This window comes from Myotis brandtii, unplaced genomic scaffold (assembly GCF_000412655.1).
Source record: "Myotis brandtii unplaced genomic scaffold, ASM41265v1 scaffold303, whole genome shotgun sequence".
Classification (NCBI taxonomy): Eukaryota; Metazoa; Chordata; class Mammalia; order Chiroptera; family Vespertilionidae; genus Myotis; species Myotis brandtii.
In genome coordinates, this window is record NW_005361573.1 from 2,448 (window position 1) to 17,444 (window position 14,997).

At 45.0% G+C, this 14,997-nt stretch overlaps 1 protein-coding gene across 1 annotated transcript in view; it reads left to right on the plus strand.

The window, feature by feature from the left end:
* Positions 1–501: 501 nt before the first annotated feature.
* The window catches only part of LOC102243940 (von Willebrand factor A domain-containing protein 5A-like), a 27,036-nt gene continuing 12,540 nt past the window's right edge, over positions 502–14,997 (plus strand). Inside the window, exons 1-12 of the mRNA XM_014542418.1 lie at positions 502–524; positions 1,703–1,753; positions 3,727–3,790; positions 3,898–4,100; positions 4,410–4,637; positions 5,036–5,116; positions 5,629–5,743; positions 8,871–9,040; positions 9,288–9,376; positions 9,580–9,724; positions 10,158–10,237; positions 14,581–14,695. Of these exons, the coding sequence (XP_014397904.1) occupies positions 3,742–3,790; positions 3,898–4,100; positions 4,410–4,637; positions 5,036–5,116; positions 5,629–5,743; positions 8,871–9,040; positions 9,288–9,376; positions 9,580–9,724; positions 10,158–10,237; positions 14,581–14,695 (1,275 nt within the window). The 5' untranslated portion in view covers positions 502–524; positions 1,703–1,753; positions 3,727–3,741. The remainder of the gene's footprint in view (positions 525–1,702; positions 1,754–3,726; positions 3,791–3,897; positions 4,101–4,409; positions 4,638–5,035; positions 5,117–5,628; positions 5,744–8,870; positions 9,041–9,287; positions 9,377–9,579; positions 9,725–10,157; positions 10,238–14,580; positions 14,696–14,997) is intronic.

The following is a 14,997-nucleotide window of genomic DNA, read 5'->3' on the forward strand; positions in this document are numbered from 1 at the left end:
GAGTGAACTGGTGTTAGGAACGTGCCCGAGTTTCACAGTGAGACCATCTCTCAAGGACTTCCTTCCAAGTTTGCTGGTAGCTGCCTGTGACCTGCGGAGGGTTTGTTGAAATGCAGCTTGCAGACACTTCACTATTGTACTAAAGTGTGTTTGTTGTTCATGTTGTAATTATGATAATTATGACTTTTATTTCCTAGCGAATGAAACTATGTCAATGAGAAATGTTGTATAAATTACGTAAGCGAGTACAGTGAAACCAGAGTTTAAATGAAGTGTTCTGATTTCTTATGCCATTTCTTTTCCTGATGTATTTCAGCGGGTATTAAAGAGTTCGAGTTTGTTGCTCAGAGATATTGTGAGAGTTTAAGAGAGAGTTAGACTGCGTGTGCAGGAATTTCCCTCGATCCCTTACTTATAGAGTCGCCACTTTATCGCCGGTCCCTAGGCGTGGGCGGGTCTTTCCCGAACTTTTGGCTGAGGGTGTTTCTCTATGGGAGTGACTCAGAGGCTTGGATGCCCAGCAGGTCGGTGGCTCGCTACTGGGCGCTGGGGGGGTGGGGAGGAGTGTCCCCGCTAACGGGGGCTGAGACCGGTGCCCGCTGCCTGCCTCTCCCACCTCCAGCTCTGCTCGGGTCTGTTTTAGCTGCAAGCCCGAGGGGTACAGGAGTTAGTCCTGGTGTGTGATGGGGGTTTGGGGTGGCGGCTAGGGGGGAGAGGGGGTGCAGGTGCAGCAGGTGGGAGGTTGGGGGCATCTTGTGGGGCTGGAAGTGGGAATTGTCATCTAATCATCTCAAGGCCCCTCTCTCTACTTTCTCTTTCACTTTACCTCCCTCTCCCCCTCCCCTTCATGCGGACAATTCATAGCTCCTCCATTTGATGTAAATTTATGTGGTGAAATGGAACTTCAAACCTCCCCCCGCCCCCCGATCCAAATCATACTGCAGCCCCTAAACCCTTCTATATAGAAATTCAAGGGGCCAGCTCAGATACTTTCTGTGACTCCCTGGATGCCAAAACTCTGGGACGGAAATTTAAAATTTAAATCACTCCTGGTTTCTTTTTCTTTTAAATATATATTTTTTATTGATTTCAGAGAGAAAGGGAAAGGGAGGGAGAGAGGGAGAGAGGGAGGGAGGGAGGAAGGGAGAAAGAGAAACATCAATGATGAGAATCATTGATCAGCTTCCTCGTGCATGTCCCCTCCTGGGGATTGAGTCCACAACCCTGCCTGAACCCTGACCGGGAACGGGACCCCAAACCCTTTAGTCCGAAGGCTGATGCTCTATTCACTAAGCCAAACCTGGCTGGGCCACTCCCGGTCTCTATCCCAGCCTTGCTCTGCACCCCCATGGCCTGTGGCCCACCCGGGGTTCTCCACTGGCCCTTATGTGGTCCCTGCCCCACAAGCGCCCCCCTCGCCCAGGGCAGCCCCTGGATTCCTGGCACCTGAGGCACTGACCCGCCCTTCCCTCCATTCTCCCAGCCTCGGATTCAACTTGGAGCCCCATCAGCTGCTGCGGCCAGCCTGCCTCCCTGTTGCTGGGTGCAATTCTCAAGTGCCCTGGGGAGGGAGGGGGAAGGAGTTCTGACTCAGCATAGGTTGTCCTGGGAAGGGTGGGGGCGAGGCTGCAGAAGAGCAAACCTCCCCTGGGAGGGATTTGTTCTGGGGTTAGAGTACAGAGACAAGCCTGTTTCTTTGCAGAAGACACTCAGCCACTGCTCCCTCTGTCTCTTCACCAGAAAGCCGCCCTTGGTGAGTACCGCCCACCCTTACAGATTGGGTTGCCCTCCGGTTTCTCCAGCTGTTGTGCCCCTGTATCCTTGTCCTTCTCAGGCGGTAAGCTCCCTGCTGGGGTTACTAGAAACTCTTTCCTAGCCCAGCCCCAGCCTGTGGGACCCGAGAAAGGGCCCCATCAGATGTGTGCATGGAAACCCTCTCGCTGATTTTGCGTTCCTCTCCCCACACAGCCTGGACCGCCTCTGTGGTTTAGCCAGTGTGAGCCTTTTTGCCACCACCTGTTTTTACCCAATCCCTCAAAACAAAAACAGACGCAAAACAACAAGCCTGCTGTATTGGCGCTGATTTGTAGGTATGGGGCCATGGTGTATCAGAAACCATTGCAATCAGCTGGGTGAGCAACACAGCCATTGCTCTGGCTTGGAGTAGGGTGTGGTGTTTGTTTTCCTCTATATTTTTTAATATACTTTTATTGACTACAGAGAGGAAGGGAGAGGGAGAGGCTCAATCCCCAGTAGGGGGCGTGCAGGAGGCAACCTAACAGTGATTCTCTCTCATCATTGATGTTTCTATCTCCCTCTCCCTTCTTCTCTGAAATCAATAAAAACATTACTTTTTTAAAAATAAAAGTGTAACATAAATTATAACCCATGGACATAATATTTTTTGGCATATCACATGAAATGGCTGTCTGAGATTATAATGAAATTTGGAAGATATGTTTCGATTTAAAATAGAGGGCATGTTGGATATATGAAATAGTAATTGCCTGGACAGAGAGAACAAACTGGTTTCAATAACAAGCCCCAAAAGAAAAGTCACAAGGTATGAGATCTAAGTTGCAGAGGTCCATTTTGGATCAGGCAACATCTTATGTGAAAGGCCGAGACTCAACCTGTAAGATAACATTTATTTGTGAAAGCACAGAGGTAGCGGTAGTTCCTAGGAGAAACGGCTTAGGAAACAAGGGATGGAGGCCAGGGAAAGGCCCTTGGAGCTTTGAAGGGAGGAAGGTCAAGGTGATGAGTCTGGAGGGATGGGGAACGGAAGAGGAAGGGAAAGGCAGGGACTTGCTCCCTGGAGGGAGCGTCTGCTGGGTCCTCAGTCATAAGGGTTTTAGGGGCGATCCCAGGGGCGGATCTGAATAGAATATTCCGCAGCTTTCCAGGTGCGTCCTTTCAGGGTTGTGGTCTCCACTGATTGATCGATCAGTGTCAGGGCAGGGGGGTTATTATTCAGTGCAGCTGGTCCCGAGGTCAGCCATGGCGCTGCTTGCCGGGTTTTGCTGCTTTTCTGGGCTTGGAGCTGAATGAAATACACCTGAAGCCTAGATGTTCTCTCCAGGGAGGAAAGGTCAGGGGTCTAAACACGAATGTCCAGGGTATGCAGAGGAGGAAAGGTCAGCCCGGGGACGAGGTCCTACCCGACACATGTCCATGGCTAGGACTGGGGCCTTCCTCCCTGGTGACCTTCTGCACCTGGCCCATCCTCCTTGCTCTGCTCATGTCTGTCTAACGGCCACCTACAAGAGTAACAGCCCCGGTCTATTTAACAACAGCGACAAGAACAACACTCATGTCTATCATCATATGGGCCAGGCCCCATTCCTAGGACTTCATCTATCTTCATTCATCTGTGTATAGTCATATGATTTTCATTTTAGAAATACTGAGGTTCAGAGGCGTTCATTACATTCACTGAATATTCCTAAAAAGTGGTATAATAAAAACACTTCCGAAAAAAGTAGACCTGGCGTTTGAACCAGCCTTCGGTGAGGTTTCCTGTCTAGCTTTCCACCAGGGTCTGGCATTTAGAAGGAGCCTTGCTATTGACACCTTTATCCCCTTCTGTTCTGCTTCTTTCTCCTTCCTGGGTCCCCCATTAACCCTCTGAATAGATGTTGATGCCAGAGAGAAGCCCATCGGTATTGGTGTTTGGATAGGTAATCCCCACCATGGCGCTCTGTTCATGATGTGTCTTTTCCACAGTAACCCTGTGTCACCATGGTGTCCCCTCCCTGCTACGGCCTGCTAACCCGCCAAAAGGAGCCAGGTAAGCCTGACTCGTGACTCTGACTTGCCATTGGACCTTTGGCACCTCAAACGGTGGGAGACATTCTGTGAAGGTTGGTGACCTCCTGAACTCTGGTCTATCTCTAGTGCCACTGAAGAGCATCTCGGTGACCTTGTCCATTCGAGAGTTTGTGGCCGGTGTGTCTGCTACCTTGAACTATGAGAATGAGGGGAAAGACCCGTTGGAGGCCTTCTTTGTTTTCCCCATGGACGAAGACTCAGCTGTCCACAGCTTCGAGGCCCTGGTGGATGGGAAGAAAATCGTGGCAGAATTGCAGGAGAAGTCAGAGGTACTGGGGATGAGTATATTCCTTCCTCCCTTTTTATGCCCATAATGCATACTCTTTAGGGTCCCTATCAAATGCAACTGCCCAGAAATGTTCATGTCCAATGCTTTGTCCTCTACTCACCCCTAACCGATAACTTTCCTAAAACCATTGGAGGGAAACACCCATTGGAGGCATTCAGGGTTTGGCTGTGAACTTGGCAAGACCGATTACAGGCTCACCCCACCAGTCTTTGTTTCCTGTGCCACTCGTCTCCTCCTCAAGCATGTCCCCTCTCATGTCATGTCACCCGTCTTCCCCTGTCCTCCTTAGGCCCGCACCAATTACGAGAATGCCATCAGCCAGGGCCACCAAGCCTTCTTGTTGGAGGAGGACGATCAGGCTGGCGACATCTTCTCTTGTAACGTGGGGAACCTGCCCCCCGGGTCGAAGGCGGCACTCACCCTGAAGTACGTGCAGGAGCTGCCTCTGGAGGCCGACGGGGCCCTGCGCTATGTGCTCCCCGCTATCCTGAACCCTCGCTACCAACTCTCCGGTGAGTAGGCTCTTTCTTCAAATACTCGCGGGGAAAACCCCCCTCAGGGTTGTCGGGGGGCTAAGCATTGTGGGGAGGGGACACACCACTGAGCTCTTAGGCCTATATGCTAGCATATAAGACCTTTGGTTGATCTCTCCCCCTTCCCCCCTCCCTCCCCTACCTTCCCATAATGCATGCTCTTTAGGGTCTCTATCAAATGCAACTGCCCAGAAATGTTCATGTCCAATGCTTTGTCCTCTACTCACCCCTAACCGATAACTTTCCTAAAACCATTGGAGGGAAACACCCATCGAAGGCACTCAGAGTTTGGCTGTGAACTTGGCAAGACCGATTACAGGCTCACCCCACCAGTCTTTGTTTCCTGTGCCACTCGTCTCCTCCTCAAGCATGTCCCCTCCAGCTCCCAGATGCCATCCAGAGCGTCCAGTGCAGCTCCCCCGTGAATCCTATTGAGTACCTTGCCGATAAGACTTCTGCTCAGGTAATTAGTGAGTGCGCTGTGGTTGCCAGCACCCTGTTTTTAGGTCCTGATCTTCCTCCTCCCTCCATCTCCTAAATATTGCTCACTTTCCCCTGTTAACCCCGGGTAAATTGCAATGCCCTCCCCCCCCTTTTTAAATATATTTTTATCGATTTCAGAGAGGAGAGGAAGAGAGAGATAGAAACATCAATGATGAGAGAGAATCATTGATTCGGTGCCTCCTTCATGCCCCCTATTGGGGATCGAGCCCACAACCCAGGCATGTGCCCTGACTGGGAATCGAACCCAGGACCTTTCAGTCCCCAGGCCAACGCTCTATCCACTGAGCCAAACTGGCTAGGGCTGGGCCCCTTCTTTGTCCTTATTTCATCTCCAGAGCCTCCTGCCTGTTCTCGCCCTTGCTCCTGGCTCTGTTCACACGTGGAAGGAGCCAGTAGCCCTCAGCTCTGACCTCAGCCCCAGGCAGAGGCACGATGGTTCTAACATGGCTTCTTTGCTTGCTCCCAACTCAGATCTCCTTGGCTGACGGACACAAATTTGATCGAGATGTGGAGCTCCTGGTTTACTACAGTGAGGTGCACACCCCCAGCGTGGCTGTGGAGATGGGGGCGCCCGCCACAGAGCCTGGTATGTTCCCTCTCTTTTTGTAGTTACCGCCTAAGGGGAAACTCTTGTTGTTGAATTACCCTCGAATTACCCTCACTTTTTTTTTCTATTCAGTAATGGGTTTTAAAAAAAAATGGGACTAGTTTACACTATGGCATGCAAAAATGGTTCCATATTGAATATCATGTGACTATGTCTTATATGTAAATTTCGGTGAATTAGTAGGTACTTAGACAAAGGACATGAAAAAGTTTACAAGGGAAATGCAGCCAGTTTAAAAATATGGGACAATGATCAGCCTCTATAAGTATAAATAAAAGTAAATGATGTGATTTTTTCACTTTTCAAATGATCAAAGATTTCCAAATCTGGGAACACCTCATGCTTTAAAAGGTGAGGTGAATTTGGCACTCTCACAGATTGCTTTAAGCAAAAATAATTTGGAATCAAACTTTGGAGAAGAGATTTGGCGATACGTGTCAAAAGAAATGTTCATTTTAGTGATTCCAATTTTAGGAATCTTACCTAAGGAAATAAATTTAAATGTAAGTAAACATATACACTGAAGTGGCCACTTTCATAATATCAAAGATTAGTAAATAATCAAAATGTCTCACAATAACTTAATTCACTATGCTGGGATTACTTGATGCGTTATTATGCAGCTACCAAAATCATATATGTTGACAGATTTAAATAATATAGAGAAAAAGCCTTCCAACGAGGATTAAGTTAAAGAAAAGTAAGTTATACAAACAGATTATTATAAAAAATAACCTGGCAATTAAGAAAAATGTTTAAAACCACAGGAAATATGCACCTAGTAATTATGATTAGATTAAGACTAAATTTTTTGTTTTATCTAATAAATAACTTTTATTGATTTATCATTCCTTCCTGTAATCTCACCTAGAGTTCTTTCTTTGTTCTTTTTTTAATTTGGTAAAATTTATCTGACATATATTTTAAGTAAAAAGAAAACTAATAATTTGGTATAAAATTTACATAACGGAAATTTTACCATTATAATTATTTTTAACGATATAGCTCTCTTGCCTTAAGTACATTCACTCTGTTGTAAATATCACCATTACCCATCTTTAGAGTTTTTTAACTCTTAACCTAGTTTCTTAATTTCTAAGCCTAAGTTTAGTTTTTAAATTTCTTTAATTTATCTTATTTTCCAAATTTTCCTTAGTATATATCTACTTTTCCTCTTTTTTTGTTTTGTTTGTTTTTATTGATTTTAGAGAGGGGAAGGGAGAGGGAGAGAGAGAGAAACATTAATGATGAGAATAATCATCAATCTGCTGCCTCCTACACACCTCCTCCTGGAGATTGAGTCTACAACCCAGGCATGTGCCCTGACTAGGAATCGAACCATGACCTCCTGGGTCGCTGCTCAAACACCAGGCCACACCAGCGGGGCTGTGTACTTCTTTTAACTGTGCTGGTGTAACACATGTCAGGGACCGCTGTCTCGGGCCTCCCTGAGCTGCCATGGCCCTGGACTACAGAGACCATGAAGCGTCACTGGAAAGATATTGACACTTCTGAAGCATTTCCCACTTTGGTGGAATGACGCATCCTTGGGGACAATCATAGTCAAAACACAGTGTCTTGGGTTAGGCTCTTACTTCCATAGCTACCACTGCTTTAAAGATAAGTAGCTATAGTTGATCTTCAATTGGCCATTTTTCTTATCTCATTGTTGACGTTTGGCCAAGGTAACTTCACACTCCAGCTCACAAATTGGAACTCCTTAATTTGCCTTCACTCGTTTAACGATTCCTGCCCCCCTCCTCTCCTCCCCGACCCCCCTGCTCAGGGCAGGCCGTCCACACTAAACCTGTTAGAGGGGGTCCCAGCCTCAGCCAGGTTTGCTCCAGCTCCTGTTCCCTGAAGCTCCGAGCTCTGTCTTTGTACATTAGTTGTCTGATTTTGTCCTTCCCTTTGGGCGAACTCCCCCTTGTGTGCCCAAGAAGTACTCCCACAACAGCGACCTGATTTTTAGTCAGGGTTCTTTTAATCCACCAGAGGAAGTTTTGAAATGTTGCATCTTACAAGGTAAAGGTTGAGATTCCAAGAAGTTCTGTCGGCCCCTTTGCAGATTTCCTCGTCTGTTCCCTATGCCCAGCTGTGCAGACCCAGGGGACAGCAGGGGCAGCCTTAATGAGTCTTGTAAATCCCTCCAGCAGGGCTGCTCAAATCTTGCTCCCAGATCGTACGTTTGGTCACGGTGGCTTGCTGTTCACATCTATACACAGAAGAGAATGCCAGCTGGCATTCTGAGAATTTAAAGCTCTAATCCCAGAAGGACTGTAATATAGGTAGGATATTGGAATTAGATTCTGTGTCTCCTTGTAGTGTCTGAACTGTTAGAGTTGATATAAGCCAGCCATTCTCACTACATCTCTATCTTAATCCTAGTATTTTAATTCCAGCCTCAGTTTTCACTTGCCCCCGAAAAGATAAAATCTTGGCTATGGCTTTGACAACTTGGTGACATAGGCCAACTCCCTGGTCGCCTCCATACTATTGTGTGGGTGATACTGTTCTCAACACAACATCCTAGTGACTCTCCTTGTTCGGGAGAGCATCGGTAAGAGCTTCGTGCCCACAGCCGACGGACTTTCCCTGGTGTGTGTGACACTGACACTCTCAGCTCTTGTAACTTGTCAATGAAAGAATTGCCCACATGAGCATCGTTTTTGTAAAGCGGTGATGACTTAAACAAGGACCCATGTGATAAATTTCCCATTGATTTGATTTGAAGTTAATGTGACTCTGCCAAGGAAGTTATGTTGATTCTTCTGGTAAATGCTGGAACAGTGTAACTTAACGTATTTCACTAGTTGGCCTAGCTGCTAGGATACTAGGGTCAATGATCGCATCTTACTTATTGCTTGTTCCTGGTAACCTCTACCCTCTTTCATCTCCTTACTATCTGCTTTGCTTCTATAGCTCTTGTAGGTTTATAGCTCACTTCAAGCCCTTTGCCAGCAGATAGAGTATAAAGATCAAACTGTGTTTCAGATGTGGATGTTCTCAGCTTCCTGTTGATTCACTACAACTGATTCATGGTGTCTTCCCTATGTATGTTTTTAGTTCCTTTTCATCTCATGGTGTCCTTATTCTTTCTGAGTAGGTTCTTTGATGGGAGATCCATCTGCGATGGTGAGTTTCTACCCGAATATCCCAGAGGCTCAGTCACCAACTGCATGTGGAGAATTCGTCTTCCTCATGGACCGCTCGGGAAGTATGCATTGTCCCATGAATAATCAGAATCCATCTCAGCTGCGCATACAGGCGGCCAAGGTAAGACTAGTTCTTTTTCTGCTCATGTGCTCAAGTAAGGATAAGTCTCGGGGGGTAAATTAGAGTCCATCTGGGTCATCTGGATCAGTGTTTCCAGCTGCACTGCAGCTCACGTGACCACTCCGAGGACTATAAGACTGGGTGGCACACTCTGGGTGAAGGCCCACACCCGCAGGAGTTAGATGGGGAGGGTCTGTGTGTCTTCAAGGATCCTCTCTCACTCGCTCCCCATACACTCTTCCTTCAGGAAACACTGATTTGGCTGCTGAAGAGTTTGCCTCTAGGCTGTTATTTCAACATCTATGGATTTGGAACGTTCTTTGAGGCCTTCTTTCCGTAAGTTTCTAGAAAGGCTACAGAGAATTCAAGAAAAGATCCTCTAAAGAAAGGACTATATTGTTAAAGGGGTTACGGTAGAGTTGACCTTGGCATTGGGGAGTTCAGGTGAGGAGGTTTACAGTGGGGCGAATCTCAATGCGGGGATGCGATACTGGGCAGTGTCAGCTAGCTATGTCCCTGCATGTGTTTGCTTTACTCAGGGAGAGCGTGAAGTACACTCAGGATACCATGGAGCAGGCGCTGAAGAGAGTTAAGAGTATGGACGCTGACCTCGGGGGCACAGAAATCTTGGAACCACTCAAGGCCATTTACAGTAGAACTTCCATCCCAGGCCACCCTCTCCAGGTAAGAATTGGAACAGAGCTCACAGGAAGTGGGTAGAGAGAACTCAACTTCGGTTCCAGAATGTATAGCCCTGAGTTTCATTGCAGGATTGTCACAATATGGTGTGCGTAGTAAAGGGGAAAACACAAAAGGCATTTCATAGAATCCCTCTTCCTTAGCTCCATGCTCTGAACTGTGGAGGTGGAAGCTCTCTTGTGGAATGCCACAGAGGCCTGAGGTGAGACTGGGAGGGTGAGGAAAATGCCCCAAACCATGTAAACACCTGATGCAAGTGACAGTGGCCCACTAGGGATTTCACACGTGTCCGAAGAGGCATCAGTGTCTCCGGCATGAAATAGTCGAGTTTTTCAAGGGCAAATTGCGGTATTTTAAAAATGAACTTAAAAAAAAAAGTGAACTTCATAGAGACTTGACCAATGTCTTCTGTGTTCAGCTTTTTGTCTTCACAGATGGAGAAGTGAACGACACATTCAGTGTCATTAGAGAAGTGAAAAGCAATGGGCAGAGGCACAGGTATGCAGACAATGTGTGTGTTTCTGGGTGACTGACCACATGTAATCTAGGGCCTTGTGGTTCCAGTGCTGACAAGTAAGGATGGACAGGAATACTATGGGGTTATTTCTGCTTCTTTTTGAATAAAAATTAATGTTGCACAGTTTTTATTCTATGCATTTTGCTTCTTTCCCTCAGCAGTATATAGTTACCCATATTTTGCATGGAACCATCGTTAATTTTCACTGGTGTATAGTATTCCAGGGGATGGCTAAACCATAATTTATTGATTGATTCTACTGCTGATGGACTTCCATTTAGCTGTTTAAAATAATGCTTTTGTGAATATCCTTGCATTCTGGTACATGTATTTTTTGCCTACACACACTTGTGTGTGCACCTATATATGCATATATACATATTCATTTTCACATGTGTACACACACCTATTTCTTTGAATTGACATGGTAGTGGATTTATTGGGAATGTCCGTTTTCAGAAGGAACATTGTTCGCATTGCATTAATAGTGTGGTTGTTTGCTCTAGGTCTTTTTGTAGATATCCTACACCTGACTAAGGATTTTTCTGTTTTGAGAGTTATTTTCTTTTTGTTTACATTTAAAAAAATAATAATGAATGGTTGAACTTCATCAAATGCATTTAATATCTGGTGAGATGAATGTAGGGTTTTATTCTTTATTCTTTCAATGTGTTCCATATAATGACTGTTGTTAAATATTAGACGAACCTTGCATTTCTGAAATAAACCCAAGTTAGTTGTGATCTATTAACTTTTTTCATATATTTTTTTATTCAGTTGACTAATAATTGTTTAGGACTGAAAAATACTTTTTCATGAGAAATATTGGCATGTATTTTTTAATAATATTCTTGTTGGTTTTAATATCTATGTTACAGTGGTATCATACCGAGCTGAGAAGAATTGCCTGTTTTTCTATTATGGGAAATATTTTTTTACGTGTTTACGAGATGTTACGAGGAGATTTTTTTCTGTGGGAAGATTTTTAAATCCCTTTATTGAAATAGAACTATTCATATTTTTATACGTTCTTGATTCTTATGGGAGTTTGTATATTTATCTAAGTTTTCAAATTTCTTTGCATGAAGTTATCAACAGTGTCGCCAGATGATGTTATTAAGTATTGTAGAATCAGTGGTAGTATTCCCTTTTTATTCCTGACACTGATTATTTGTGCCTTTTTTTCTTGCCCTAAATGTTTGTCAGTTTTTTAAATATGTTTTTATTGATTTTTAGAGAGAGAGGATGGGAAAAGGATAGAGATATATTGAGTGAAAATCATTTGTCAGCTTCCCCCTGCACGCCCCCTACTGGGGATCAAGTCCACAACCCTTGCATGTACCCTGACTAGGAATTGAACCAGTGACCTCTTGGTTCATGGTTGATGCTCAACCACTGAGCCCCACCAACCGGGCATGTTTGTCAATTTTAATAATCTTTTCCAAAAAACAGCACTTTTTGTGTAGCCTCTCTATTGTATGATTGTCTTCTGTATCAATAACATTTGCCCTTTCTTTAAAATTTTTGGGTTTGTTGCTGCTTTTTTTTCTAAGACCTGAAGATGGGTTCAGGTGGTTGACTTTTAGACTTCTTTTTCTGACATGTGTATTTAGAACTATAATTACAAACATATCTGTAACTAAATCCTAAATTTGGATGTCATTTTCTATTGGTGTTCTGTACTTTCTAATTATCATTATGATTTCTTTATAAAACCTCCTAGAGGCCCGGTGCATGAATTTGTGCATGGGTGGGTTCTGGCCAGCCTACCCCGATTGGGGCCAATGGGGCCTGGCCAGCCAGGGAGAGGGGCTGCGGGCTGTTGGCCGGCCAGCCCCGCCCTCTAGTCGAACTCCAGATTGAACTCCCAGTCGAACTCCCAGTCAATGGGACAATTTGCTTATTAGAGTTTTATCATATAGGATGTTATTCAGAAGTAGAGAGTATAATTTCTCAATATTTGGGGGTTTTCTATTCCTTTGTTAATTGTCAGATATTTTATATAAAAAATTCTGGAAATGTTTTGAGCCTCTCTAGATGATGTCATCTTGCCCCTGAGAAGATTTACTCTTGGTTGCTGGAGAAGAAGCAGATAATCTTAGTCCAATTAGAATCCAATGAGCATTAATCCTTAGATGGCTGGTTTATTTCAGATTCACCTCTGCCTCTAGGGGAGAGTGCTGCAGGCCTGTATTAAAAAACCTGAGTGTCTACCAGGGCACTTTCTCTTTGGAAAGCCCAGATCTGAAACTGCTTAGCTTTGTTCACCATTCAGTTATCAGTTTGAACTTGGCACTTGCTTCAAGGTGGAAAGAGATGCCAGATACCATCTCTCTTGGCCTCTCTCCTCTCCCAGTTCTCGGCCCATAGTTTATCATCACCTCGGTAGCCTTTGGCTGTTTTCGAGTAGATTATTAAAAATATTGTGTACAGCTTTTCTAGTTTTCTACTGGCTTGGGACAACTTCGTCTGTCATTGCTGTGAGCAGAACTCTGCTAGGGTGTTCTACTTTAAGTCGGGGGCCATATATGTAAGTTCCAGTTTTCCTGCTTCTCAGTTGCTTGGACAAATCACCTAAATTCTCTAAGCCTCAGTTTCCTCACTTTGAAAATGGAGATAGTCATTGTACTTACCTTATAGGTTTACCCTGAGGGTTGAAAGAGTTATGCTGAAAGAAAGCATTAGGCACCGTGCTGGACACAAAGGAAGTGATAGATAAAGTTTCGCCATTATTATCATCCACAAGAGGTAGTTACATAAATTCTAGGCATATAGTTAGCCATTGATCAATACTATTTAGCTTTAATTTTACATGTTAAAAACACTTAAGTATAGGTATGCATCAAAGTGCTTTGTAAGCATAAAGAACCTAGGCTATAGTTCAAAAGGTCGTTGGAAATTTAAATGTGATCATATCCATATGCTGGTAGGCTGTGATCTCTAGGGAGCATTGTCACAGTGAAGTCACAATAATTAGAAGTCTGGTTCTAGCCTCACAAGGTTAGAACATTAATCCCATAGCTGATGTCCCTAGATATGGGGACAATGATTCACACTACAGAGACTCAGACAGCCCAGCTTCTACCCATGAGCTAAGAGGCTACCAGATCGATTCCCAGTCAGGGCACATGCCCTGGTTGTGGGCCTGATCCACGATGAGGGGCATGCAGTAGGCAGCCGATCAATGATGTTTCTCTCTCATCGATGTTTCTATCTCTCTCTCTCCCTTCCTCTCTCTCTAAAAATCAATAAGAGACTGATATATAAGCCAAAGAACAGGGATTTAATTTACTAGGAGAACTATCCTTGTCATGCCTTCTAAAATTGCTGGTATTAGTATTACCCACACATTCTCTGTTTCTAGACAGTTCTATTGGGGAAGCCACATTGTGATTAGAAAGCTATTTTGTGCTTGTGGACCAAGGCAAAGAGAGAACTCTCCAGTTAGAAGAGCAGGAGGGCCCTAGCCAGTTTAGCTCAATGGATAGAGCGCCGGCCTGTGGACTGAAGGCTCCCGGGTTCGATTCTGCTCAAGGGCACGTACCTCGGTGGCAGGCTCAATCCCTGGCCCTGGCCAGGGCGCATGCGGGAGGCAACCAATCAATGTGTCTCTCACATTGATGTTTCTCTCTCTCCCTCTGCCGTCCACCTTCTCTCTTAAAAAAATTAGTGGAAAAGTATCCTTTGGTGAGGAATAACAACAACAAAAAATAATAAAATAAAATCAATAAAAATCTATTTTTTTAAAAAAAAAGAAGAAGAGCAGGACGCACTGTTTCCCATCCTAAGACTAGCCTTGCCAGGACAGATATGGTTCCAGAACAATGTTAGCCTCACACTGACGGGAGTGTCTGTGTTTTCCTAAATCTCACTTTCTGATGAACCCATTCTTTGGATTGATTATGGACACAATTGATGAGGATGTGGTCCTATTATTTTGTTTTTTCTGCTCCTAGAATCAGTATCATATGTAGTGTTTTGCCAGGGGATCATGGAGTCAAGCAGGGCAGTTCTCAGATTCCGTCTTTACCAGTTAGTTGGTGTGCGACCTCGGACAGAGTTCTAACATCCTTGGGGCCTCCGTTTCTCACGCAAAAGGAAACATGGGCCTTCCTCTTAGTTGTCCTGGGATGATGAGGTCACATTATTCGTTGAAGGCATTTGGTCTAAAATATAGAATACACTCCATAAATGGTCGCTGGTATGCCTTTGGTCAAGGAAATACACTATCTCTTCATGTATTTTTATGTGTTTCTTTGACCATGATTTTGTCATGTCACCCTTTCGTCCCTGTCTCTAACTTCAGGCTGTTTTACAATCGCAGGTGTTTCTCATTTGGTATTGGCGAAGGAGCCTCCACCAGCCTCATAAAAGGCATTGCCCGGGCATCAGGGGGCGCGGCAGAATTTATCACAGGCAATGAGAGGATGCAGGCGAAGGTGAGGGGCAGGCCTGTGTCCAGGGGGGTGTTCCAGAGGGAGTGGGGGCAGGGGGCACCCTGCTGCAAGAGCTGAGGCAACCTATTGCCTCTAGGATTCATTTCTTTATATTCCCAGGGCTTTGGGCTACAGACTCAATGGGACTACTTTTGTCTTTATGTGAACGGGCCCCCTGTAGTTTCTGGAGAAATGGCATCTAGTCCCAGCAGTTGGAAGCCCAGAAACAAAATGCTGGAAGAGGTCAGGGCTTTGTGTTGAAAACAAGAAAGAGAGAAACAAGAATTTTGCCTGCTGAGCTTGGC